At 47.6% G+C, this 27,098-nt stretch overlaps 2 protein-coding genes across 5 annotated transcripts in view; one reads left to right on the top strand and one right to left on the bottom strand.

The window, feature by feature from the left end:
* PASK (PAS domain containing serine/threonine kinase) overlaps nucleotides 1–27,098 on the top strand; it is a 55,854-nt gene that overhangs the window by 23,303 nt on the left and 5,453 nt on the right. For all 4 annotated transcript variants that reach the window (XR_008381221.1, XM_053597212.1, XM_053597210.1 and 1 more), the window contains 4 exons: nucleotides 12,831–12,956; nucleotides 13,054–13,188; nucleotides 17,466–17,665; nucleotides 26,227–26,360. Coding sequence is in view for 3 of the 4 variants with exons in the window: in XM_053597212.1 (XP_053453187.1) it covers nucleotides 12,831–12,956; nucleotides 13,054–13,188; nucleotides 17,466–17,665; nucleotides 26,227–26,360 (595 nt within the window). In the remaining variant the exon portion in view is untranslated. The remainder of the gene's footprint in view (nucleotides 1–12,830; nucleotides 12,957–13,053; nucleotides 13,189–17,465; nucleotides 17,666–26,226; nucleotides 26,361–27,098) is intronic.
* Nucleotides 2,095–3,449, bottom strand: LOC128590108 (chromatin target of PRMT1 protein-like). The gene has a single exon (XM_053597269.1). It carries the CDS (start codon nucleotides 3,146–3,148, stop codon nucleotides 2,597–2,599), a length of 552 nt encoding a protein of 183 aa, XP_053453244.1. The 5' UTR covers nucleotides 3,149–3,449; the 3' UTR covers nucleotides 2,095–2,596.

Below are 27,098 nucleotides of genomic sequence, written 5' to 3'. Positions count from 1 at the left end.
TCTACCTACTGAGCCACAGGCACCGCCCCAGATCTTATTTTTTAAACATAAGTATTGATATGATAAATTACAATGACTGATTTATGAATGTTGAATCTACTTTGTATTCCTGGGTTTGGTCATAATTATATTATTACCCTTTTTGTGTGCTGTTGCATTTAATTTGTTGATATTTTGTGAGGACTTTTGCATCTGTGTTTACGAGGTGTATGGTGTATGGTTCTATACGTGCACCAGTGCGCATTCTGGGATATATGTTTTACACTTTCTCTAATTTTGGTATCAGCATCAGACTGTCCTCATAAAAATGAATTTGGTAGTCCTTCCTCTTTTATTTTCTGAAGCAGTTTGTATAGAATTGGTATTAATTTCTTTCTTAAATATTCCATAGAGTTTGCCAGTAAAATCATCTGGTACTGGAGTATTCTTTCAGGGAAGGCTATTAACTACAAACTAAGATTTTAAAATAGGTATGGGATTATTCATGTTTCTATTGGCTTTGATGGTGTGGATCTTTCAATAAGTTTGCCCATTTCATTTAAATTATCAAATTTAGGGCGGCACCTGTGGCTCAAAGGATGCTGGCCCCATATGCCAGAGGTGGCAGGTTCAAACCCAGCCCCGGCCAAAAACTGCAAAAAAAAAAATAAATAAATAAAAATAAAATAAAATGAAAACATCTTTAAAAAAAAAAAGAAAAGAAAATATCACTTCTGTAAAAAAAAAAAAAAAAAGATTATCAAATTTAGTGACATAAAGAGTTGTTAAAATATTGTCTTAAGTCTTTTAATGTCTGTATGGTCTATAGATATTGGTAATTTGTGCCTATTCTCTTTTTTTCTTGACTAATTTGGTTAGGGGCATATCAATTTTATTGATTTAGTTCAAATAACCAGCTTTTGGTTTCATTGATTTTTCTTATTGATGACCTATTTTCAATTTTATAATTTTTATCATTATTTTTTCTTACTTTGGACTTAATTTGCTTTTCTTTTTCTGTTTTCCCCAAGGTAGACTTAGATTTTTTATTTTAAGCTTGCCTGTTTTTTTTTTCTTTCTTTTTGGCCAGGGCTAGGTTTGAACCCGCCACCTCCGGCATATGGGACCGGCGCCTTACTCCTTGAGCCACAGGTGCCGCCCTGTTTTTTTTTTTTGGAGATAGTCTCACTACGTCACCCTTGGTAGAGTGCTGTGACATCACAGCTCACAGTAACCTCAAACTCTTGGTCTTAAGCGATTCTCTTGCCTTGGCCTCCCAAGTAGCTGCTTTTATTTTTCTAATATAAACATTCAATATTCTAAATTTCTCTTTAACCTTGGCTTTATCTATGTGCTGCGGATTTTCATATGTTGTGCTTTTGTTTTCATTCATTTATAAATATTTTTGTATTCTCCCTCTGTGTTTAGAAGTGTGTTGTTTAGTTTCCACATATTTGAGGATTGTTTGGAGATCTTTCTGTTTTAATATCTAGTTTACTTACTTTAGAGTTAGAGAACATACATTGTATAGTTTCAGCTTCTTTAAGCTTCTCGATGCTTGTGTTGTACTCCAGGGCGTGGCTGTCCTTGTGGGTGTCCCATGTGCTGTGGAAAGAAAGTGCCTTCCGGTATTGTTGGGTGAGGTGTTTGTGAGTGGTAATTGGGTCAATCTGGCCTACAATACTGTCAGACTTTCTACGCCCTTACTGAGTTTTGACTATTAGTTATACAAATTCACACGAGGGGGGGTTTCGGAGTCTCCCGCTGCACTTGCCAGTTTGCTCATCTCACTTTCAGTTCTGCCAGACTTCACCCCCTGTGTTTCGAAGCCCTGTTGTTACAGAAGTGCCCACTCAGCACCATTGCGTCGTCTTGATGAACAACGCCTTCACATCGTGCTCTTCACTGCTGCTGACACCCCAGTTCTGAGGTCACTGTCTGACGTTGGTCTGGCTCAGTGTTCACGTGGGAACCTTTTCCCATTCTTTTACTTTTAGTAATTTATGTCTTTTTATTTAAAATGGGGTTTTCCAGGCAGCATATACTTGGCTCTTGCATTTTTTTAATCCTATCTTAAAGCCTCTATTGTTTTTTTTTTTTTTTTTTTTTTTTTGCATTTGAGAGAACAATTTGTTATAATGAACCAGAAATACAAGATGTCACTGAAACTGGAAGTGGACAGAATATGGTTGAATTTAAACCTTCAAGGAAGATACAAAAAGGGCCAAAGCCAGTGAGTGGAAAAGCCCAAGACTGGTGTGGGATAAACATGAAGCCAACTGCATTCCAACATGGCTATCTCCTGACCCCTCCCAGCAGCTCCTCTGCCACCATCCTCCATCCTCTGTATTGCAGGTGTAAGACAGCTCTATGGTACCCCCTCTGGGATATGACATAATAAAGCCAAAAGAAGTCTGTAAATCTCTCATGAAGGTAGAAAGTGCATGTACTCAACCAGCACAAAACGGTCTCATCTGTGTGGGCCCAGTGCACAGGGTAATAACTTCAGTCAAATCAGAGCTGCTACCACATGTACACTGTTATGTGGCCCTGTGGCAATGGTTTCCAATTACAATGTGGCAGAATGCCTTTTTGAGCTCCAGATTTCTAAACACTTCTAAGAGGCTATTAAAGATGTTAGAACAGAACTATACAAACTCAGAAACCGCGGCACTGGGGAGAACGCTGGCTCTTTCTGGCACCTTTCTCTTCTTAAGCCCATTCGGGGAGCTACGGCTCGTCCACCTCGGAGCAGGTTTTGACCTCGGAGTGACATCCCGCCCCTAAGTAGGGTTCTTGTGGCACGTCCCCCACGTAGTCCTCCTCTGGGCAAGCCTCTCTGGATTATGGGCAGGCCTCGTCCTCCGATTGCTCCCCTGGCCAGGGCCCCTATGGGTCGGCCTAACCGTGCCTGGATGTTACTCTTACCCAGGCGCTGCTTTAAGCTCTTCTGCTTAAGTTTTAAAGCTGCCTGGACAGAGGGTCTATTCTCCATCTGCTGGGCCAGTCTTCTGTTTCTGGCACTGGCTAGCTGCTGTTGTTGCTGCATCGAAGCCCGAATATTCACTGGCATCGGTTGTTTGTTCTTCAGCATATTAGTAAAGCGCTCATTTAGAGACATCTTGGTGGTGCTTTTTAGCACAACTTTCGGTGCTGACTGTGCAGCCATCTTCAAATCCCGAGAATCGAAGGAAACGGACGCCAGCGCTCCTCCTGGGGCTGCCACCACGGCTCCGGCAGGTGGGCCGGGGAACGGCCGAACCTCAGCTGACGGTGGAGGGGCTTGGGTTAGCTAAGTGGGAGGTTGGTCAGATGGGTAAGCTGTAGATTGCGAGATTAGTTCGTTGTTGCTGGTTGACTGTCTGGTCGGCAGATCCACCTAATCGCCCAGCCTGGCTTTTCCTGTCTTGGTCTGTAGCACCACAGATCCCGAAGCCGCCGCCAACTCCCGCTCGAGGTCCAAAACAAAATGCGCCTCTATTGTTAATTGAGTTGTTTAGACCATTGATTTTTAATGAAATTATTGATATGGCTTGGTTTAAATCTACCATTTTCTAGATGTTTGTTTCTGTTCTTTGTTCCTCCCCTCATTTTTTCTGCCTTTTCTTTTTTTTCTTTTTGAGACAAAGTCTCTCTTTTGCTTGGCCTAGAGTGCAGTGGGTTTATGATAACCTCACACTCCTGGTGGGCTCACCCGCTCCTCCTGCCTCAGCCTCCTGAGTAGCTGGGTATACAGGTGTGCACTGCTGTGCCAGCTAATTTTTCTTATTTTTTATACAGACAGGGTTTAACTATTGGCCAGGCTGGTATCAAACTCCTGCCTTCAAGGGATCTTCCTGCCTTGACCTCCCAAAGTGCTAGAATTGTAGGTGTGAGCCACCACACCTGACCTCTGCCTTCTTTTTTTTTTTTTTTTCATTTAAAAAAATTTTTTTTATTCAATCATAACTGTATACATTTATGGGGTAAAATGTGATGATTCGGTACTGTATACATTTATGGGGTAAAATGTGGTGATTCAATATGCACTGTGCACATTCGTTGAGATTCAAATGCAAGGAACGGAAGGAAAGATGGAAACTTTTTTAGGGATGGTCAGACATCAGAAGGCACCATTCATCCACTTTTCATAATAACAATATCCATCATGGCAATTTTAAAGTACAACCACAACTTGCTTGACCTTCCTCCCACTGAGAGATGGCTGTATACTGCTGCTGAGCTGCCATGTTGTGGGGAAGCCCAGAGTCATCTATGCAGAGAGACCACATGGAGAGACCCACAGCTATCACCCATCACTCTAGCTTCAGCCACAAGCGAATGCTGACGATACGAGGGACCTCAAACCAGAACCACTAAGCTAAGCCTGTCCTGAATCTCTGACTCACAGAAACCACAAAAGCTAATAAAATAACAGGTACTGTTTTAAACCATTAAGGGTTAGGTGATGTTCAGCAGCAGCAGAGAAGTGAAATGTCCATAATAAGGCCATGTGACACTCACACGGAGTTAGTGCCCCATGTCCCCACTGTCTTGTCTCCTCCTCACAACTGCACTGGGAAGAACCTGCTATTATTCTCATTTTATAATCATGAAATAGACTCCAAAAGGGCAATTTAATTATCTAAGGTCACATATCTGATGAGTAGCAAAGGAAAGACCCCTGTTCAGGAATTCTGGCTCCAGTTCCAATGATTTTCTTTTTTCTTTTTTTTTTTTTTATTGTTGGGGATTCATTGAGGGTACAATAAGCCAGTTACACTGATTGTAATTGTTAGGTAAAGTCCCTCTTGCAATCATGTCTTGCCCCCATAAAGTGTGACACACACTAAGGCCCCACCCCCCTCCCTCCATCCCTCTTTCTGCTTCCCCCCCCCATAACCTTAATTGTCATTAATTGTCCTCATATCAAGATTGAGTACATAGGATTCATGCTTCTCCACTCTTGTGATGCTTTACTAAGAATAATGTCTTCCACTTCCATCCAGGTTAATATGAAGGCTGTAAAGTCTCCATTTTTTTTAATCTCTGCCTTCTTTTTAATTGGGTATATTTTATTATGTCGTTGTTTGGTTTTTGTTCTTTATTTATTTTTATTATTTATTTTTTATTATTTTTTTTTTTTGAGACAGAGTCTCACTATGTTGCCTTTGGTAGTGTGGTGGGGTCACAGCTCACAGTATCCTCAAACTCTTGGGCTTAAGCAATTCTCTTGCCTCAGCCTCCCTAGTAGCTGGGACTATAGGCGCCTGCCACAACATCCTCCTGTTTTTGTTTTTTTTTTGTAATTATTATTGTTGTTTGGCAGGCCTGGGCCAGGTTGGAACTTGCCAGCCCCGTGTATGTGGCCGGCACCCTAGCTGTTGGATATAGGCACCGAGCCTCCTTACTTATTTTTAATATTTCATCATTATTTTAATGGCTTCATTTAGATACAATTCATACATCATATAATTCACTGGCTTAGAGTGAACAGCTCAGTGGCTGTGGTGTATTCACAGTCTGTAGCTGTTTCCACAAATTAAGAGAATTGCTGATGTCAGAAAGAACCCTCACACCACAGCTGTCAGTCCCCTGCCCTGTCCACCAGGGGTCCCCTTCACAGCCCCTGCTGACACTAACCCACTCTGTCTCTGTGGATGTGCCTCTTTGGGCATTATAGAGATGGAATCTGCACGATTCTCTCTATTATGAGTGGATTTTTTTTCTTTTTTTTTTTTTTTTTTTGGCCGGGGCTGGGCTTGAACCCGCCACCTCCGGCATATGGGACCGGCGCCCTACCCGTTGAGCCACAGGCGCCGCCCGAGTGGATTTTTTTTCATCCGTGTAATGTCTTCAAGGCTCATTCACATTGTAGCCTGTTTTTAAGTATTTCATTCCTTTTTTAGGGCCCAGTAATATCCATCATACAGATATACAAAATATTTTGTTTATCTGTTAATCAGTTGAGGTCATTTGTGATGTTTCTGTTTCCTGGCCTGTCAGACTGGTGCTGCTTGAGCGACGGCATGCAGGACTGAATGTGAATCCACATTTTCAGTTCTCTTGGGCACGTGGCAGTGCGGCTCCTGGGCCACTCAGTGACTCTCTTTAGTGTTCTGAGGAGCCACCAAAGTTCCCCATCAGGGCTGTGTGGTGTTCTGTTTCCCCCCCGCAGTGCTCAGCGCCCCATGTCCCCACACTCCTGCCCACACTCACTGCCTCTTGTTTCCAGCCATCCTGATGGGTGTGAAGTGGCAGCTCGCTGTGGTCATGCTTACATTTCCCTGGTAACTCATGACATCAGCATCTTTCATGTTCTTACTGCCATTTGTATAATTTCTTTGGAGAGATGTCTATTCAGATACTTTGCCCATTTTTAATAGGCTTGTCTTTTCAGCATGGAACATAAGAGTTCTGTACTCAGGGTGCAGCTGCATAATCAGACACACGACTGGCAGAAATTTTCTCCCATTCTGTGTGTTATTTCCCACTTCCTGATGCTATCATTGGAAGCACACTTTGAATTTTGATGAAATTCAATTTATCCAGTTTGCTATTTGTCACTTGCACTTTTGGTGTTGTATCTAAGAGGCTCTGCCTGAGGTCATAATCTTTTACTCTTATGTTTTTTTATTTGTTTGTTTGAGGCAGAGTCTCACTATGTCACCCTTGGTAGAGTGTGGTGGGGTCACAGCTCACAGCAACCTGAAACTCCTGGGCTTAAGCAGTTCTCTTGCCTCAGCCTCCCAGATAGTTGGGACTACAGGCACCCCCTGTAATGCCTGGCTATTTTTTTGCTTCAGTTGTCATTGTTGTTCAGCAGGCCCAGGCTGGGCTCGAACCCGTCAGCCTCGGTGTATGTGGCCGGCACCCTATTCACTGAGCTATGGGAGCCGCCTACTCCTATGTTGTCTGCTAGGAGTTTTGTAGTTTTAGCTATCACATCTCAGTCTGACTTATTTGGGGTTAATGTTTATGTGTGGTATCAGGTGGAGGGCCCCTGGACTGTGTGGATGTCTGGCCATCCCAGCACCAGTGAAGACTGCTCTTCCCGCCACTGTCTAGGTGACTGAAGCTTTGTAGTAAGTCAGGGAGCCGGAAAATGTCCATCCTCCGCTGCCTTGGACATTTTTTTCAAGATTGCCTTGGCTATTTTTGTTTCTATCAGAATTTTAAGACCAATATGTCAGATTCAACAAAAAAGCCCCCAGTGGTATTCTCTCAGGAATCCTCTTGATGCTGGCCGAGTATGGAGAGCGTCGTCCTCATCATGGGTCAGAAAACCTGACACCTGAGCACAGAGTCTAGCCATTTATTTAGATCTTTAATTTCTATCAGGAGTATTTTATAATTTCAGGGTATAGATCTTAACCTTTGTGTTCAAATCTCCATGATCTTTATATCCAGTATCTTCTGTATTCTGATTATTTTTCATTTGGAGGAATAAACTTCTCACTAATTATTCCTTGAAGGATCATAGGTATTATACATTCAGTCTGTGTGTGTATTAAAATATGCTTATTTCCTTCATAGTTTAGTGGTGATCTGCATCTTTCCTCTGGTTACTGGTGATCTGTGTCTTCCCTATGGTTGGTGGTGATCTGAGTGTTCCCTCTGGTTGGTGGTGATCTGCCTCTTCCCTGTGGTTGGTGGTGATCTGCCTTTTCCCTCTGCTTGGTTAGTGGTGATCTGCCTCTTCCCTCCGGTTACTGGTGATCTGCCTCTTCCCTCTGGTTATTGGTGATCTGTGTCTTCCCTCTGGTGGTGATCTGCATCTTCCCTCTGGTTAGTGGTGATCTGAGTCTTCCCTCTGGTTGGTGGTGATCTGAGTCTTCTCTCTGGTTGGTGGTGATCTGAGTTTTCTCTCTGGTTGGTGGTGATCTGTGTCTTCTCTGGTTAGTGGTGATCTGCGTCTTCTTTCTGGTTAGTGGTGATCTGAGTCTTCTCTCTGGTTAGTGGTGATCTGAGTCTTCCCTTTGATTGGTGGTGATCTGCGTCTTCCCTCTGGTTAGTGGTGATCTGAGTCTTCCCTCTGATTGGTGGTGATCTGAGTCTTCTCTCTGGTTAGTGGTGATCTGAGTCTTCTCTCTGGTTAGTGGTGATCTGCGTCTTCCCTCTGATTGGTGGTGATCTGCATCTTCCCTCTGATTGGTGGTGATCTGCATCTTCTCTCTGGTTAGTGGTGATCTGCGTCTTCTCTCTGGTTAGTGGTGATCTGAGTCTTCTCTCTGGTTAGTGGCGATCTGAGTCTTCCCTCTGATTGGTGGTGATCTGCGTCTTCCCTCTGGTTAGTGGTGATCTGAGTCTTCCCTCTGATTGGTGGTGATCTGCGTCTTCTCTCTGGTTAGTGGTGATCTGAGTCTTCCCTCTGATTGGTGGTGATCTGCGTCTTCCCTCTGGTTGGTGGTGATCTGAGTCTTCTCTCTGGTTAGTGGTGATCTGAGTCTTCCCTCTGGTTAATGGTGATCTGAGTCTTCCCTCTGATTGGTGGTGATCTGCGTCTTCTCTCTGGTTGGTGGTGATCTGCGTCTTCCCTCTGGTTAGTGGTGATCTGAGTCTTCCCTCTGATTGGTGGTGATCTGCGTCTTCCCTCTGGTTAGTGGTGATCTGAGTCTTCACTCTGGTTAGTGGTGATCTGAGTCTTCTCTCTGGTTAGTGGTGATCTGCGTCTTCCCTCTGATTGGTGGTGATCTGAGTCTTCCCTCTGATTGGTGGTGATCTACGTCTTCTCTCTGGTTGGTGGTGATCTGAGTCTTCCCTCTGGTTGGTGGTGATCTGCATCTTCTCTCTGGTTAGTGGTGATCTGCGTCTTCTCTCTGGTTGGTGGTGATCTGAGTCTTCCCTCTGATTGGTGGTGATCTGAGTCTTCCCTCTGATTGGTGGTGATCTGCGTCTTCTCTTTGGTTGGTGGTGATCTGAGTCTTCCCTCTGACTGGTGGTGATCTGCGTCTTCTCTCTGGTTAGTGGCGATCTGAGTCTTCCCTCTGGTTGGTGGTGATCTGAGTGTTCCCTCGGGTTGGTGGTGATCTGAGTCTTCCCTCTGATTGGTGGTGATCTGAGTCTTCCCTCTGATTGGTGGTGATCTGCGTCTTCTCTCTGGTTAGTGGTGATCTGAGTCTTCCCTCTGGTTGGTGGTGATCTGCGTCTTCCCTCTGGTTGGTGGTGATCTGAGTCTTCCCTCTGATTGGTGGTGATCTGCGTCTTCCCTCTGGTTGGTGGTGATCTGAGTCTTCTCTCTGGTTAGTGGTGATCTGAGTCTTCCCTCTGATTGGTGGTGATTTGCGTCTTCCCTCTGGTTGGTGGTGATCTGAGTCTTCTCTCTGGTTAGTGGTGATCTGAGTCTTCCCTCTGGTTGGTGGTGATCTGAGTTTTCTCTCTGGTTGGTGGTGATCTGAGTCTTCCCTCTGATTGGTGGTGATCTGCGTCTTCCCTCTGGTTGGTGGTGATCTGCGTCTTCTCTCTGGTTAGTGGTGATCTGAGTCTTCCCTCTGGTTGGTGGTGATCTGAGTTTTCCCTCTGGTTGGTGGTGATCTGAGTCTTCCCTCTGATTGGTGGTGATCTGCGTCTTCCCTCTGGTTGGTGGTGATCTGAGTCTTCTCTCTGGTTAGTGGTGATCTGAGTCTTCCCTCTGATTGGTGGTGATCTGAGTCTTCCCTCTGATTGGTGGTGATCTGCGTCTTCTCTCTGGTTAGTGGTGATCTGAGTCTTCCCTCTGGTTGGTGGTGATCTGAGTCTTCCCTCTGATTGGTGGTGATCTGCGTCTTCCCTCTGGTTGGTGGTGATCTGCGTCTTCTCTCTGGTTAGTGGTGACCTGAGTCTTCCCTCTGATTGGTGGTGATCTGCGTCTTCTCTCTGGTTAGTGGCGATCTGAGTCTTCCCTCTGGTTAGTGGTGATCTGAGTCTTCCCTCTGATTGGTGGTGATCTGAATCTTCCCTCTGATTGGTGGTGATCTGAGTCTTCCCTCTGATTGGTGGTGATCTGAGTCTTCCCTCTGATTGGTGGTGATCTGCGTCTTCTCTCTGGTTAGTGGTGATCTGAGTCTTCCCTCTGGTTAGTGGTGATCTGAGTTTTCCCTCTGGTTGGTGGTGATCTGAGTCTTCCCTCTGATTGGTGGTGATCTGCGTCTTCCCTCTGATTGGTGGTGATCTGCATCTTCTCTCTGGTTAATGGTGATCTGCGTCTTCTCTCTGGTTAGTGGTGGTCTGAGTCTTCCCTCTGATTGGTGGTGATTTGTGTCTTCCCTCTGATTGGTGGTGATCTGCATCTTCTCTCTGGTTAATGGTGATCTGCGTCTTCTCTCTGGTTAGTGGTGATCTACGTCTTCTCTCTGGTTAGTGGTGATCTGCGTCTTCTCTCTGGTTAGTGGTGATCTGAGTCTTCCCTCTATTTAGTGGTGATCTGCGTCTTCCCTCAGAATCTTTCAGACCTGTGTCTGTTGTCACCTAGCATTATTCTCCTGTGAATTTTGGTGTTATCTCTGTGATTTTTTTTCTTTGTAGATTTCCTTTTTTTCCTTTTTTTATTTTTTTACTTTTTATTTATTTTTATTAAATCATAGCTGTGTACATCAATGCAATCATGGGGCACCATACACCTTTTTATTTTTATAGTTCACAAATTTTACCATTTTTATAGTTCACAAATTTTTACCACAAATTTTACCAAATTTTACCATACACAGGATTAACGTGTATGTTTTCTTTATTCTTGACTAACACCTTTAAGAGTTTGGGCTTCCTTTACTTGAAGAGAATTGGGTTGTTTTTTCTTGTTAGTTCTTCTCCCTCATTCTTTTCTGCTGAAACTCATATTTGTGTGCCTGGGCTACCTGTCTTCTTGTCCCCTTGACCCTGCAACTGTGGGGTGTCTCCATTCACAGGTTAAGGCTGAGCTGCCTGAGCTGCCTGCATGTCCTTCCCTCTCGTCACAGTCTCTGCAGACCTTTACTGGCTGTGGCACCTGCTCTTTGGGCCCAGCTGCTTCCACTGTCAGCCTCTTACTGCCCTTCTTATGTCGCCTCTGGCCTGCAAAGGGTCTTTTTTTTTTTTTTTTGTAGAGACAGAGTCTCACTGTACCGCCCTCGGGTAGAGTGCCGTGGCGTCACACGGCTCACAGCAACCTCCAACTCTTGGGCTTACGCGATTCTCTTGCCTCAGCCTCCCGAGCAGCTGGGACTACAGGCGCCCGCCACAACGCCCGGCTATTTTTTTGTCTCAGTTTGGCCGGGGCTGGGTTTGAACCCGCCACCCTCGGCATATGGGGCCGGCGCCCTACTCACTGAGCCACAGGCGCCGCCCCTGGCAAAGGGTCTTTAGTGTTTGTCCTCTTCCCATCTCTGTCTGCTGGCGCCCAAGCCACCACCTGCAATGCAGTGACTGGGTAAAGGCCCTGCCACTCCTCCCACTGGCCCCAGTGCTATCCCTCGGTGCCTCCTGCAGCCCTGCTCCCACCTCAGAACCTGGGCTGTAGCCCCTCTGCCTGGGGCCCTCTCCCTGTGGGCTCGTCTCCCCTTCCCCAGAAGTTGCTTTCCTGGGGTCCCTCCCTAGCCCCACTCAGCCATGCCCTGCTCCTGTGGCACCTCCCTGCTCCACAGTCTCCTTCCCAGATTCCCCACTCGTGATGGTCTGCAGTGCTGTGTTATTGCCCATCTCCCTGTGGGAGCTCTGTGAGGGGGGTTTGGCACTGGCCATGTCCGCTCTTCCCCTGGGTGCATGCTCCTGTCATAGCAGGTGCTGATGGTGTGCAAGGAAGCTCTGGTGACTTGTTGTGTCCCCTGTGTTTTGAGTAGTGGCTTCTTTCTGTCACACCTTGTAATTGAGTGTTGTTTATAGTTGTGGTAGTGTTTTACCTATGTCCATCAGTCTTGCTGAACTCTGATTAATCTCAGAATCTGTGTTGAAAGCATATCTAAGAATGATGGGGATTCTTTTTTCTTTTTCTTTTTCTTTTTTTTGAAAGAGTCTCACTATATCACCCTCGGTAGAGTACTATGGCATCACAGCTCACAGCAACCTCAAACTCTTGGGCTAAGCGATTCTCTTGCGTCAGCCTTCCAAGTCGCTGGGACTACAGGCACCTGCCATAATGCCTGGTTATTTTTTGTTGTAGTTGTCATTGTTGGCCCAGGTTAGGTTTGAACCCTCCAGGCTTGGTGCATATGGCTGGAACCATAACCACTGTGCTACAGGGCCGAGCCTGGGTTTTCTTTATGTGTTTTAGTTCTCAGCTTGTTATTTCTTTTTTTTTTTTTTTTGTAGAGACAGAGTTTCACTTTATCACCCTCGGTAGAGTGCTGTGGCCTCACATAGCTCACAGCAACCTCCAACTCCTGGGTTTAAGCAATTCTCTTGCCTCAGCCTCCAGAGTAGCTGGGACTACAGGCGCCCGCCACAACGCCCGGCTGTTTTTTTTTTTTTTGTTGTTGCAGTTTGGCCGGGGCCGGGTTTGAACCCGCCACCCTCGGTATATGGGGCCGGCGCCTTACTGACTGAGCCACAGGCGCCGCCCAGCTTGTTATTTCTTAGCCAGGACACACATTCCTCGGGAAAAAAGTTAGGGTGGGATGAGAGAGGGTGCCCGGCCTCTCCCCAGCTGGGAGTGAGGTTCCCCAACCCACCTGTCTCCACTCTCATCCTCATCAGTCCAGTCTGCTTTGTGGAGGATGCGCAGACTTGCCACAAGCTACTGATCACAAACCTCGTTCTGTGTCGTTGTGCTGCAGGGTTTATGATGATGTTTCTTTCCTCATGTCCCTGGGATTTGGGGCCAGTGCAGAAGCCCCACATGCCGCCTGACATAATGATGGGCCCCCCTGGCTTACTGGGACGCTGGGGGACTAGTTCCAGCTGTCTCCCCTTGCTTTCCTCAGGTGGTGGTGAAGTTTATTAAGAAGGAGAAGGTTTTGGAGGACTGTTGGATCGAGGACCCCAAACTTGGGAAAGTCACTTTAGAGATTGCAATTCTTTCCAGGGTGGAGCATGCCAATATCATTAAGGTAGATGACCATTCCTATCTAATGATGTTCAGACATTGCTCATGTGTCAGCTTGAAGGTATCTGGGAGGAGCTGGACTTGGCTTTGTCTCTTCCCAGGTTTTGGATGTGTTTGAGAACCAAGGGTTCTTCCAACTGGTGATGGAGAAGCATGGCTCCGGCCTGGACCTCTTTGCCTTCATCGACCGCCACCCAAGGCTGGACGAGCCCCTGGCAAGCTACATCTTTCGACAAGTGAGAATGACCAGAGCCTTGCTGGGGGGTGTGGGCTGGGGACCTGGGCAGCCAAGGTCCGTGATGTGGGGGGTTCTCTCTGTCAGCTGCATCTGGCCTTCAGTTTGGGGATTTTATGGAGTAAGATACATATTTCGAGAAGAAAATTTTTTGGTTGAAGTAGACAAAGTGAGGTTGGGTAGGATGAGGCCAGACCCTGTTCTGGAATGAGCAGGGATCTAGATTTATTTGTGAGCACTGATCACAAAGCTGTCACACTGGGCTTTGTGCCCTGTGTATGTGATTTGAATTCTTGTCCTCCACCAGCCGTGGGATTTTGGGGAAATAACTGCTATGCTCAAGCCTCATGGGAGTCATTACGGCATCTGCATAATGAGGCTGATGGGACTGAGTTAGAGAGGGCCCCAGCAGGTGCACAGCCCAGCGTGCAGGTTGTGAGTGCTCAGCAGAGGGGCCATCAGCTAGTCAAAGTCATTGATATGGATGATGACTCCGGAGATTGGAGATGGAGACTCTGATCATCTCACTGTGTTATGTGTTGGTCTTTGACCATGTATTTTATTGGAATGAGAGTGTGACCAAGGTAGGAAGGCTCCCTACGAGAGGGAGAGAGGCAAAGGGAGGGAGGAAGGAAGAAACAATTGGTCTTGCTTTGAGTTTTAAGGAGAAGGTGGTGGCTGCCTCCTAAACTCTTCCCAGCTCCCCAGAAAGAACTATGTGAACAATTCAAATTTGCTTTTTTTTTTTCTTTTTTTAGAGATAGAGTCTTACTTTATTGCCCTCAGTAGAGTGCCATGGTGTCACAGAGCTCATAGCAATCTCCAACTCCTGGGCTTAGGCGATTCTCTTGCCTTAGCCTCCCGAGTAGCTGGGACTACAGGCGCCCACTACAATGCCCGGCTATTTTCTTTTTTTGTTGCAGTCTGGTGGGGCCGGGTTCGAACCTACCACCCTCGGTATATAGGGCTAGTGCCCTACCCACTGAGCTACAGGCGCTGCCCTCAGATTTGCTTTTTTACTGTTTCCTGGGGATGACTCAATTTCTTTTTTTTTTTTTTGTAGAGACAGAGTTTCACTTTAAGACCCTAGGTAGAGTGCCGTGGCCTCACACAGCTCACAGCAACCTCCAACTCCTGGGCTTAAGCGATTCTCTTGCCTCAGCCTCCCGAGTAGCTGGGACTACAGGCGCCTGCCACAACGCTCGGCTATTTTTTGGTTGCAGTTTGGCCGGGGGCCGGGTTTGAACCCGCCACCCTCGGTATATGGGGCTCAATTTCTAATGACAGCTCCATAAATTAGTATTTCTTCCTCAGAGCTGTGCCCTCTCAGAAGCTATCGGATTTCTGAAATTTAGTTTTTCAGGTGCCTACTTATAAGTTTCTGCTAAATAATAGGTCACTTTCTTCCTCTTCTTAGGTTGGAAAATTATGGATTTGTATCATTTGTGGCAGAGATTTTTTCTGAAATCTCTGTGGCAAATAGTCTCTATTTGAGGTAATGCTGGGAGTCCCTTGAGAGCTGCTGCCTAACAGTGGTTGATTCTGGGCCAGGGGTGCAGATAACTGCGTTCTCTACTCTGAGATGCTTGGAGAGTGCCTGTAGCCCTTGGTAAATGCATGTACACAAATGTTATCATGTGTAAGTGTGGAATTGTGGGTCTGTGTTGTATTCAGATGCAGTGGTCAGCATGTGTCTGTTCAGCTCCAGCTCCATGGTCACCAGGGCCTGCTCTGTGATGCAGCTGCTGCCTGGCACCTGCTCTGCTGTCCAGGTTGCTCGTGGGCAGCTGTCAGCCCAGGGGCCTGCAGGAAGAGCAGCTGTGCCGTCTCTGCTCCTCTCCTGTGATCCCTAGTGCAGGGAGTGCCTCTCGTGAAACTTTCACCTGCAGTTGACGTGGAGTTTCTGTCTCCTGACTGGATCCTGCCTAGTGGACATGTGTCTGCGTATGCATGTGTGTGCGTTTATATGTGCACATGCAAAGGTGCATGTGTTGCCTGTGTATCTGCACACCTGTGTCTGCTCAGGGCACTCTCTTGGGCAGTTCCCACTTCCCATGAAACCTGCACTTGCTTGCCCACCATGAGTCTCTAAGCTTCTGCTTTGTGGCCTGTCTTCCTCCTGAGATGGGCGTGGGTGTGTCATGGGCAAGTTAGTGACAGACAGAAACCACGTCTGTGTATGCAGGTGTGGATAGGTATGCATGTGTGTCTATAAAAAAGCAGGTGTACGTATGTCTCATGCACAGATATGCATGCATTATTAATACACATTAAGGAATTGGGCTTAGTTAATCTATTAACTGTTGCCTCTGATTCAAAGATATCCATTTGTAGATTTAAAATTGTCCCTAGAGATCAAAATGATCAACTATGTCAGTCAAGTCACTATGTTGCTTGTACCACTGGTGTACAAATTATGATGTGGTTGCACGTTTTATGACTATTACCTCACCTTGACTGAAAGGCTAATCTTGCTGGCCCTGCTGGAGATGTGGAGCAAGAGGGGCATGTTGTAGCCACTCCACCATGGACATGAGGCCAATTTCCAACCGACCCACATTAAGGTACATGTGTCGGGAAAGGACACCTGACACATCGTGTTGCTCTTTGAGCTGTGTGAGCCCCAAAGTTGGAGTTTCTGCTCCTGGCTCTGCCTCAAATTGCCACTTGAATTCTGGGCAAGTCACTTTCCCTCCGTGTGACTGAGGGTGTCTGCTCAGGGCACTCTCTTGGGCAGTTCCCACTTCCCACGAAACCTGCACTTGCTTGCCCACCGTGAGTCTCTTAGCTTCTGCTTTGTGGCCTGTTTTCCTCCTGAGATGGGCGTGGGTGTGTCATGGGCAAGTTAGTGATAGACAGAAATCACTTCTGGGTCTGTGTGGCTGCACAGACTCTTGGGCTGGCATGTGCTGGCCACTGGGTGCACCTCTGGGGCTGACCCCACTCTCTTCACTGTGCCCCATGTCTTCAGCATCCAGAATTCTTCCCTGTCACTGTAGCGGGAATCTAGGTCCAGTGGAGAGAAAGAATCACCCAAACACCAGACATAAAAGAGGAAGGGGCTTCATTTCAGCCAGCAGAGCCACGGCAACTAAAGTCCAAAAATGGCCAAGCTCTCCCATCAGCCCTGTCCCTGTCCTTTCATTGGATTCACAAGTAGACAAAGTAATTATCATATTGTTCTTCATTGGTGGTATCAAAACGTGCAGGTTTAGAGAAGCGGAAGCATGCAAGTTAGTTTCAAGGTTCCAGGAAGTTTAGCCAGACAAAGCCATGCCGATTAAGAAAGACAAATAGCTGTTGTTGGCTGGGTGTGGTGGCTCACAGCTGTAATCCCAGCATTTGGGAGGCTGAGGTGGATGGATTGCCTGAGCTCACAGGTTCGAGACTAGCCTGAGCCAGAGTGAGACCTCGTCTAAAAATAGCTGGGTGTTGTGGTGGGCACCTGTAGTCCCAGCTACTTGGGAGGCTGAGACAAGAGAGTCACTTGGAGCCCAAGAATTTGAAGTTGCTGTGAGCTATGATGCCATGGCACTCTACTGAGGGTGACAAAGTGAGCCTCTGTCTTAAAAAAAAAAAGCTGCTGTTTTAAAAAGTAAAGAGGACCCATTTTATTCCCCCAAGTTCCAAGTGAGTAATTGACCTTGGGTCTTCTGCCGAGTGCTGATACTTATCTCAAGGTTACCCGTAACATAGCAACCATAGTTTTTAGCAGGCAAAGAGGTAGTTTAGCAAACTTTGCATTAACTCTATAATGGTAGGTTGACCCTTTGAGTTCTGGACTTTTGATGCATATTCCCAAGAGTTTCTGGCTTTCTAGATATGGGTAAATAACTCCCAGTACCAGGCCTGGGCCTCCTTGCTCAATCACAAGTTCATTAAGAGTTGGAGAATGTTTATTTTTCTTTTTGTCTTATTGACATTTATTTTAAGTGCATATTTTACTTGGATTGCATTTGTTTGTTTGATTGTTTTTGAGACAACGTCTTACTTTGTCACACTTGGTAGAGTGCTGTGGCATCATAGCTCACAACACCTCAAACTCTTGGGCTCAAGTGATTCTCTTGCCTCCTCCCAAGTAGCTGGGACTACAGGCGCCCATCACAATGCCCAGCTAGTTTTTAGAGATGGGGTCTCGCTCTAGCTCAGGCTGGTCTTGAACCTGTGAGCTCAGGCAATCACCTGCCTCGGCCTCCCAGAGTGCTAGGGTTACAGGCATGAGCCACCGCGCCTGCTTGGATTGCATTTTTAAAAGCCCCTCTGGCCTCTCAATTGCAGCTGGTGTCGGCAGTGGGGTACCTGCGCTCCAGAAACATCCTTCACCGTGACATCAAGGACGAGAACATCGTCATCGCTGAGGACTTCACCATTAAGCTCATAGACTTTGGTTCGGCTGCCTACCTGGAGAGGGACAAGCTGTTCTACACTTTCTGCGGGACAATTGAGTACTGTGCGCCCGAGGTCCTCCTGGGGAACCCGTACGTATGGCCTGGTGCTGCAGCCAGTTCTCAAGTAGGCAGGGCCGTGGTCTGGGTGTGGCATCAGGCACTTTTGTTTGTGGCTATTTGTCAGCAGGCATTGCAGGATAAAGGAAAATGTTTTCGAAAATCAGTGACCAGGCAGTGTTGGTCAAGGCATCTGGGTCGTGGTTCTTATATTATTTCCTCAGCTTCTGCTCATTTTTTTTTTTCTTTTGAGACAGAGTCTTACTTTGTCACCCTTGGTAGAATGCTGTGGCGTCACAGCTCACAGCTCACAGTAACCTCCGACTCCTCCGCTTAGGCGATTCTCTTGCCTCAGCTTCCCGAGTAACTAGGACTATAGGCGCCCACTACAACGCCCAGCTACACGTTGGAGTTCTTTATAATAAAAAGTTAAGAAAATATTTAAAAAAGATAAAAGAGTCCCCAATGATGGCACTGTTTAAGTAAGTGAAGAGGATTCTTTCTCAGTTAGGTGTATTTATTTTGATGACAAGAATAATAGTTTATTGGGCGGCGCCTGTGGCTCAGTGAGTAGGGCGCCAGCCCCATATGCTGAGGGTGGCGGGTTCAAACCCAGCCCCGGCTAAACTGCAACCAAAAAATAGCCGGGCGTTGTGGCGGGCGCCTGTAGTCCCAGCTGCTCGGGAGGCTGAGGCAGGAGAATCGCGTAAGCCCAAGAGTTAAGAGGTTGCTGTGAGCCGTGTGACGCCACGGCACTCTACCCGAGGGCGGTACAGTGAGACTCTGTCTCTACAAAAAAAAAAAAAAAAAAAAAAGAATAATCGTTTATTTTGATAAAATACTGTTGGGTGGGCCCTCAAGAGATGAAGCACCCTAGAGAAAGGGAGGACCCTTGGCCAAGATGCCTTTGCTGTCCGGCCAGAGGCTCTGCATTGCCTCACCAGTGTGACTGAGCAGCCAGCTCTCTGGCCCTGCCGGGGGAGAAGCAGTGTCTGGGGTTGTGGCTGGGCTTGCACCTCTGTGGTCAGTGAGCCTAGGAGCTGTAAGGGCTGGCCTGGTGAGGACCTCATCTTTGGGGACTCAAGACAGGAGTGTCTGTGGTCCTGAGTGGAAACGTCTGCTGACAGCACTTTTCACTGCATAGAAGCCCAGTGTCTTCACACATGTGAAATAGCCACAGCGTTTCCACCTGCCTGCTGCATATACCCATAGAAGTGCCCTTGTGTTGGTGTCAGAGGCAGGACTGTCACAGCACTGCACGGCCCCTTGCTGCTGTGCTCTGCTGTGCTGGCTGCAACCACTCCATGTGGTCAGTGCAGGGGAGATAAGAGACTGGAGGCCATAGTCTGCGAGGTTGCATCTCACCTCAGACCCAGGAAGTGCTGTACCAGCCTCTCCACAGAGTGTGCTGAGCTCTTGGGCTGGCCCATGTGTGGGGCCCACCTGTGTTGCTTGCCGGTGGCAGGGTGTGGAAGGAGTACCAGTCAAGCCTGGCCCTCTAGAGCAGGGGTCCTCAACTTTTTAAACAGGGGGCCAGTTCACTGTCCCTCAGACCGTTGGAGGGCCAGACTATAGTTTTAAAAAAAAAACTATGAGGGTGGCGCCTGTGGCTCAGTGAGTAGGGCGCTGGCCCCATATACCGAGGGTGGTGAGTTCAAACCCAGCCCCGGCTGAACTGCAACCAAAAAATAGCCGGGCGTTGTGGCAGGTGCCTGTAGTCTCAGCTGCTTGGGAGGCTGAGGCAGGAGAATTGCTGAAGCCCAAGAGCTAGAGGTTGCTGTGAGTCCTGTGACATCATGGCACTCTACTAAAGGCGGTAAAGTGAGACTCTGTCTCTACAAAAAAAAAACAAAACAACTATGAACAAATTCCTATCCACACTGCACATATTTTATTTTGAAGTAAAAAAACAAAACGGGAACAAATACAATATTTAAAATGAAGAACAAGTAAAGTTAAATCAACAAACTTACCAGTGTTTCAGTGGGAACTATTGTCCTGCTTTTGGCTAATGAGACAGTCAATGTCCTGTTCCATATTTGTCACTGCTAGTCGTAACAAGTATGCAAGTGTGTGCATCAGTTAGTCTAGATCTGGTTGGAGATTTCAGATGTTTCATTCTGGAAAAAGTCTGTTCACAGACATAAGTGCTGCCAAGGATGGTTGCCATTTTGAGGGCATGGTTTCTGAGATTAGGATCTGTCTCAGAGGGGAGAGACGCGTAGAAATTAGGAAGGCTGCTTAATTTGAATGTGTCTTTCAGAGAGTCACAATTCTGCAGTTCAGCCAGTTCCGTCTGGTAAATTGTATCCACATTTTCTTTTTTTTTTTTTTGTAGAGATAGAGTCTCACTGTACCGCCCTTGGTAGAGTGTTGTGGCATCACACAGCTCACAGCAACCTCCAACTCCTGGGCTTAAGCGACTCTCCTGCCTCAGCCTCCCTAGCAGCTGGGACCACAGGCGCCCGCCACAACGCCCAGCTATTTTTTGGTTGCAGTTCAGCCGGGGCCGGGATTGAACCCACCACCCTCAGCATATGGGGCCGGCGCCCCACCAACTGAGCCACAGGCACCGCCTGTATCCACATTTTCAATGTCAGTAGAAAATGGGTTACGGAAAAGCTGTATGTCCTGTTCATGGAGATGAAGCTCTTTAAATCTAAATTGGAATTCCTTTTGCAGCTTTTCCAGTGAATCTATACATGTTTTATTTGGGAATGCAACCAATGGTTTTTCCACTAACAGATTTTGAGTTGTGAAGAGACGGCAGAAATTTTCCTCCTTCACTTGTTTGATGAGGAGGCCTAATTTTACTTCAAATGATTTCACATGTGATTGCATATCACAGATGAGCTTCCCCTTTCCTTAAAGTTGCACATTGAAACTGTTGAGTAGCTCTGTTACCTCTGTCAGAAAGGCAAGGTGCCATTTCCATTCTACATCATTGAGCTCTGGTACTTCTTTGTTTTTTGAAAGCAGAAAAGCTGTAATCTGTGGAAGTAAGTCATAGAAATGTTTCAAAACTTTCCCTCGACTCAGCCAATGGACTTCTGTGTAGTACGGAACATCTTCACAGGCAACATTTAGCTCAGACAGAAATTCCTGAAATTGTCTGTGGTTTAGTGCATTAGCTCTAATGAAGTTAACACAAGATACCACAGTTTTCATAACAGAGTCCCACTTCAGTGATTTATTACACAGTGCTTGTTGGTGGATGAGGCAGTGTATGGCTATTGGATGAGAATGGTTATGTTTGTCCATCTCTTGGTTAATGCGAGCAATTACTCCTTTCTTAGACCCCACCATGCTAGGAGCACCATCAGTTGTCACACTGGCTAGTTTAGCCCAGTCCAGCTCCAAACCATTCACAGTTTGGCAAACCTTTTCATAGATATCCTCTCCTGTAGTTGTTCCTTTGATGCTTTGCAGTGCAGCAAGCTCTTCTGTGACTTTGAAATAGTCATTCGTCCCACGAATAAAAATTAGAAGTTGTTCAGGATCAGGAACATCATTACTTTCGTCGAGTGCCAAGGAAAAATAGGAAAGTTTTTTTGTGGAGTTTTGCAAATGCTGATGCAAATTGTCTCCCATGTCTTCAATCCTTCGTGTAATTGGGGGTACTGAAAGACTCACTGTACTAAATAAATTGGCCTTCTCTGGACACATCTCTTTGGCAACAGAAAGAAGGCATTCTTTAACAAATTCTCCCTCCACGAATGGTCTGCCAGTGCACGCTATTAGCTTGGCAACTTGAAAACTTGCTTGCGGTGATGAAGTATTTAGCTGTTTCTGCTTCACAAAAGTGTTTTGCTGAGTTGTCAATGTATATTTCAGTTTTAATATTTTATCTTTTCTCACTTCTCCGACCAAACAATCATATTTATCTTTATGTTGAGTTTGATAGTGTCGACGCAAATTGTATTCTTTGAACACAGACATTATATTCTGGTGTATCAAACACACAGCTCTTTCCTTGTACTGCATGAAAAAGTAATCATAAGTCCACTGTTCTTTGAATATCCTACACTGAGTCAATTTTTCTCTTTCTTGATATCATTGTTTCCTAGGGATTCCAAATTGCTATTAGTAAAATACCAATATATATATATATATATACAGCACTCCAAAAACAATATGTCAGCAATAACTTTGCCCACACAGAGACATATAGACTGCACTGCCCATCAATGCAGTCTGATCAGTGCCCATCAACGCAGTCTGATCAGTGCCCATCAATGCAGCCTTGCCAGTCCACATCATTTCAGCCTCACCAGTGCCCATATGGTGGAACTCCGCTTTTACCTCAGGCTCACACTGGTATGGTGCAGGAACAGGCACAATTACAGAGCTGGTTCCTCCACCACCTTTCCTTCACACTACCCTGTGCGAACTGCACTGAGATCTGTGAACTCTCACAGGAATCTGATCTCATGGGTGAGAAGACCCATGTGATCAGATTTCACTGCAGGAAAAGAGAAGGCATGTATGCCTTTTTTTTCCCAAATCTAATGTGAGTTTAGCCATACAAGCATATGTATGGCTGAACTTGCACTGCTCAGAGATCACAACAGTGTGAACTGGGGCTTACACAGCACACAACATACAACATCATACACAACTGAATAGCAATCAGAATATAAATTCACTTACTGTGAATTAAATTGGGTTTCCTACTCCTCAGCTGTCTGCAGAGCCGGATTAAGTTCCCATAGGGTCCTAGGCAGATTACCAGTTTGGGGCCACCATGCGATAACACTGAGCACTGACCATTTGCATTAACACTGAGCACTGACCATTTGCATTAACACTGAGCACTGACCATTTGCGATAACACTGACTGCTGACAATTTGCATTAATACTGAGCGCTAACAATTTGCATGAACACTGAGCACTTACAGTTATCATTACCACTGAGCACTGACTATTTGCATTACCTCTGAGCTCTGACCATTTGCATTACCTCTGACCTCTGACCATTTGCATTAGCACTGAGCGCTGACTATTTGTGTTATCACTGTGATGCAAACCCCCCTCCCCCCCGAAACCACCCCCAACCAACTAACCAACTTGAAAAAAAAGGCTCTCCTAACTTCAAAAAAAGAGGCTCTTCTTAGCTGGGCATTGTGGCGGGCTCCTGTAGTCCCAGCTGCTCAGGAGGCTGAGGCAGGAGAATCGCGAAAGCCCAAGAGCTGGAGGTTGCTGTGAGTCTGTGACATCATGGCACTCTACTGAGGGCGGTAAAGTGAGACTCTGTCTCTACAAAAAAAAAAAAGAAAAAAAAAAAGAGGCTCTTCTAACTTCAAAAAAAAAAGGTGCCCCCTATCTGCAAAAAAAAAAAAAGAAAAGACCTCCTAACTTTAGAAAAAAAAAAGGCCCTCCTTAACCACACACAATAAAGGCCCTACTAACTGCAAAAAAAATAGACCTCCTAACTTAAAAAAAAATCCTAACTTGTTCTTACCTGGGTCCTTAGGCAGCAGCAGGCTGTGCACAGGCAACCTGGTGACTCCTCTGATTACACCAGAGACTGAAGAGGAGTCAAGAGACAGAGAGAAGGAGGGGCGGGGAGAGACAGAGAGAAGGAGGGGCGGGGAGAGACAGAAGGAGGGGCGGGGAGAGACAGAGAGAAGGAGGGGCGGGGAGAGACAGAAGGAGGGGCGGGGAGAGACAGAAGGAGGGGCGGGGAGAGACAGAGAGAAGGAGGGGCGGGGAGAGACAGAGAGAAGGAGGGGCGGGGAGAGACAGAGAGAAGGAGGGGCGGGGAGAGAGAGAGAAGGAGGGGCGGGGAGAGACAGAGAGAAGGAGGGGCGGGGAGAGACAGAAGGAGGGGCGGGGAGAGACAGAGACGAGAGGAGTTAGAGAGTTGGCGCACATTCCACACATGCGCACTGCGGCCCAGGACGAGTCGGCTGCTAAGCAGGACAGGCAGGGTGACAAAAACACCCGGTGGGCCGCGACAAGTTGGCTGCTAAGCAGGACAGGCTGCTGTGGCAAAAACACCCAGTGGGCTGGATAAATGTCCTCAGTGGGCCACATGTGGCCCGTGGGCCATAGTTTGAGGACCCCTGCTCTAGAGCCTCTGTGAATTCAGAACCACCAAACATCAGTAGATGCTGTAGGGAGTGGTCCAGGAAGAGCCTTCGGGTTTCTTTCCAGGCCTAACCTGGTTTCCCTGGTGCAGTGAGTGGGTCAGTTCTGCCCTGCCCTGCCTGCAGTGGCCACTCTGACATGTTGGAAGGAGAGCTGTGTGTCTGCAGTCTGCCCTTTGACCTGCCATGCCCACTGCACCCCAGGCTGTGAGGCTAACCCACAGGGTTCCCATGGGGCTCCAACCAGCTGCTTGGGACCTGCTGCCCCCACACCCCAGAGCCCAGGCTTCTTCTTCGACCTGAGCCCCTGACCCCACGGTCTCTGTCCCACGGTTAGGAACTTTGCTTCCTTCCTTGTTAATTTTGTGTCCTTCTCTGGAGGTGAGGAAACTATGGACCTTGTCTGAGTTCATCCCACCTCTTGTTAAAAACATTTTTTTTATTGTGGTAAAATGCACGTGACATAAAATTTACCCCCTTAACTGTTTAAATGTGGTTAGCAGCATCAGGGATGGTCAGGCTGTTGTGCAGCTATCACCACTGTCCACTCCAGAATTCTTTCATCTTCCCAAACGGATACTCTGTCCACATTAAATGCTGCCCAGGCCCCAGCGTTCTCCATCCTGCCTCTGTCTCTGCGAGTCTGACTCCTCTGGGACCTCACATGAGTGGGAACACACAGGGTCTGTCCTTCTGTGCCTGGCTCATTTCACCTGGCAGGAGTCTTCCAGGTTCCCCTGGGCTGTAGCAGGTGTCGGTTGTCCCCTTCTTTCTCAGCCAGAGTAACACCCCTTTGCATGTGCCCTGGATCTCCACTTGTCGGGAGATGGGTTGCTTGTGTGGCTCCCACTTTTGACTGTGGTGAGCAAGGCTGCTGTGCATGTGGGGTGTGTGGGCCTCCTGCCACCTTGTGAGAGCGAGGTCTTGTGGGGTCCGCCATGCTGCGGTTTAGCTGTTGTCCTCTGCACTGTTGCTGCCAGAGACCACATGGGCACAGGCCTGAGATACTCACTGTCTACCCACTTAAGGGAGAAGCTTGCTGACCCATTTTACTCTATCTTCTAAAATTCTTGAAATCTCTCCCTAAAAAGCAAACAACATAAAGACAAAAACTGCCACATCTGATTCCCTTGCTCCAGCTCATGCAGCCTCTGCTCCCTTTGCTTCCCTGAGGTCTGTGCTGGCCACCCTGTCCCACTCAGTCCCCTGGATGTGGCCTGTCTGTGCTGAGTCAGGTCCCAGTTCTTATTCCTTCCTCCCCTCACTCCCCTGCTGACTCTCAGTGACCCCTTCTTTGAGCCTGCTTTCTATCTCTGGCTTGGTTTTCTGCCCTAGCGTTCTCAAGATGGTGAGGGATCTGTCCTGGGTCCTCTTCTCAGTGCTGAAATTTCTCTTAGCCCATGGTGAGAGGCTGCTGATTCTTGGGGGTACTCTTGGGCCAGGCTGCCCGGCTCCCTAGCTAAGAGACTCATAACTGTGGGTGGCACAGGGTCGGGGGGTACAGTCGGCCTGGTGCCTGCTGGGTCTGTTTTTCTGTGTAAGACACAGGCAGTATTATCCTGCCAGGCTGCTGTGAGGATCAGGGTGGAACCATGTGAGAGCTGGGGCACAGCATCAGTGCCTGCAGGGGCCCAGCTCACAGTGACAAGCAGCAGTCATGCCTGCTCTTCTCCCAGAGCTTGCTCCCTGCTTGAGTGACAAGCAGCAGTGCCCACGTCTTCTCCTAAAACTTGCTCCCAGGCTGGCCACTGCCAGAAAGCCCTCCTCCTGCAGTTCCCCTTCTTCTCATCTTGCCGTCCCCTTGGCATCCTGGAGCCTTTCTCAGCTCCTCTGGTCTCAGCCTTGAGGACCCTTCCTGTTGCCACCTAGTGACTTTCTGCAGGTCAGAAGCCCTATCCAGGGCCTATGTGGCTCGCATGCTGTCAGCAGGGCCATGTGGCTGGCTCTCTGCTCCCTGCAGGATGCCCTTGGCCCCCAGCAGACACTGGCTTTGCTCCCAGAGCTGCGTGTTGCATTTCCTTGTCGTGGTTCGTACTGAGTTTCCTGATAGACTGTGCTCTGGAGGGCCTCCCTCCTCCCTGCACAGGGTGGGCGTGCAGAAGTGGGACGCATGAGGTCGGGTGTGATGCCTCACACCTGTAATCCCAGCACTTGGGAGGCCGAGGCGGGTGGATTGCCTGAGTTTATAGGCTCAAGAAGAGCTTGAGCAAGAGTGAGACCTCGTCTCTAAAAATAGCCAGGCGCTGTGACAGGTGCCTGTAGTCCCAACTTGGGAGGCTGAGGCAAGAGAATCACTTAAGCCCAGTAGTTTGAAGTTGCTGTGAGCTATGACGTCATGGCACTCTACTGAGGATGACAAAGTGAGACTGTCTCAAAAAAAAAAAAAAAAAAACAAAGAAGTGGGGCGCATGGTTGAGGAGCACGGCTGGTCACCTGGAAACCCAGGCTGGCTGGGCAGGTGCCATGTGCAGCGCTGTGGTACCATGCTTTTTTTTCTTTGTCAGTTACCGAGGGCCGGAGCTGGAGATGTGGTCTCTGGGAGTCACGCTGTACACTCTGATCTTTGAGGAGAACCCCTTCTGTGAGCTGGAGGAGACTGTGGAGGCTGCCATACATCCACCATACCTGGTGTCTGCAGGTGAGCATGCTGTGGGCAGGGAGGGCACTGCTCCCACCTGTGTCCTTGATGCCCTTGTGCATGTTGGTGAGCTCATCTAGCTTTGTTTTCTTTTCATGTAATATACTGCTTCAATCTCAGCATCAGAATAATTTGAATCTGACTTCAAAAATATCTTGATAATGTAACTTTTATTAGTGTTCCCCTGTGGATCTCAGAAACCTGCTTCTGAGAAACAAACTTGGGGTTTGTCAGTGGATGTCAGAGTGTGCACCAAGGACATGACCTCCCAGCAGCTCAAACAGAAGCTCTGTCATACCAGGACCTTCCCACAAGAGGGCTGAGGGCCTGTGGCTGGGCTCACCCCAGGACACAACACCGTTTGCGAGGACCAGTAGGGGTGGCAGGTATGGACTCGGAGGCAAGGAAGTCCTTGCAAGTCTGGAGTGAGCAGAGCAGGAGCCCTAGGGCTGTGGCAGGGTGGTGGGCAGTGAGGCGTCAATAGGAACACTGGGATAGTATGGAAAAACTGCTTCCCAACCTGAGGTGGCGCTGAAGCACCAAAGGATGACTCACACTGTTCCATCTTGGCGAGTCAGATTAGTTCACTAGCAGCTGCACACACAGGGTGTTCACGCCCAGGAGCTCACTATTCCCTAGCCTTTAGTTCTCTGGACACTCACTGCTGGGCATCACAAGAGTTCTTGGGAGGGTAAAACAGCGACCATCTGCTTGTTGTCACCTTACTTTAGGCTCTTC

This window comes from Nycticebus coucang, chromosome 7 (genome assembly GCF_027406575.1).
Source record: "Nycticebus coucang isolate mNycCou1 chromosome 7, mNycCou1.pri, whole genome shotgun sequence".
NCBI classification, from domain to species: domain Eukaryota; kingdom Metazoa; phylum Chordata; class Mammalia; order Primates; family Lorisidae; genus Nycticebus; species Nycticebus coucang.
Note: the sequence above shows the minus strand (reverse complement) of the source record. Positions and strands in the feature narration are given on the sequence as shown.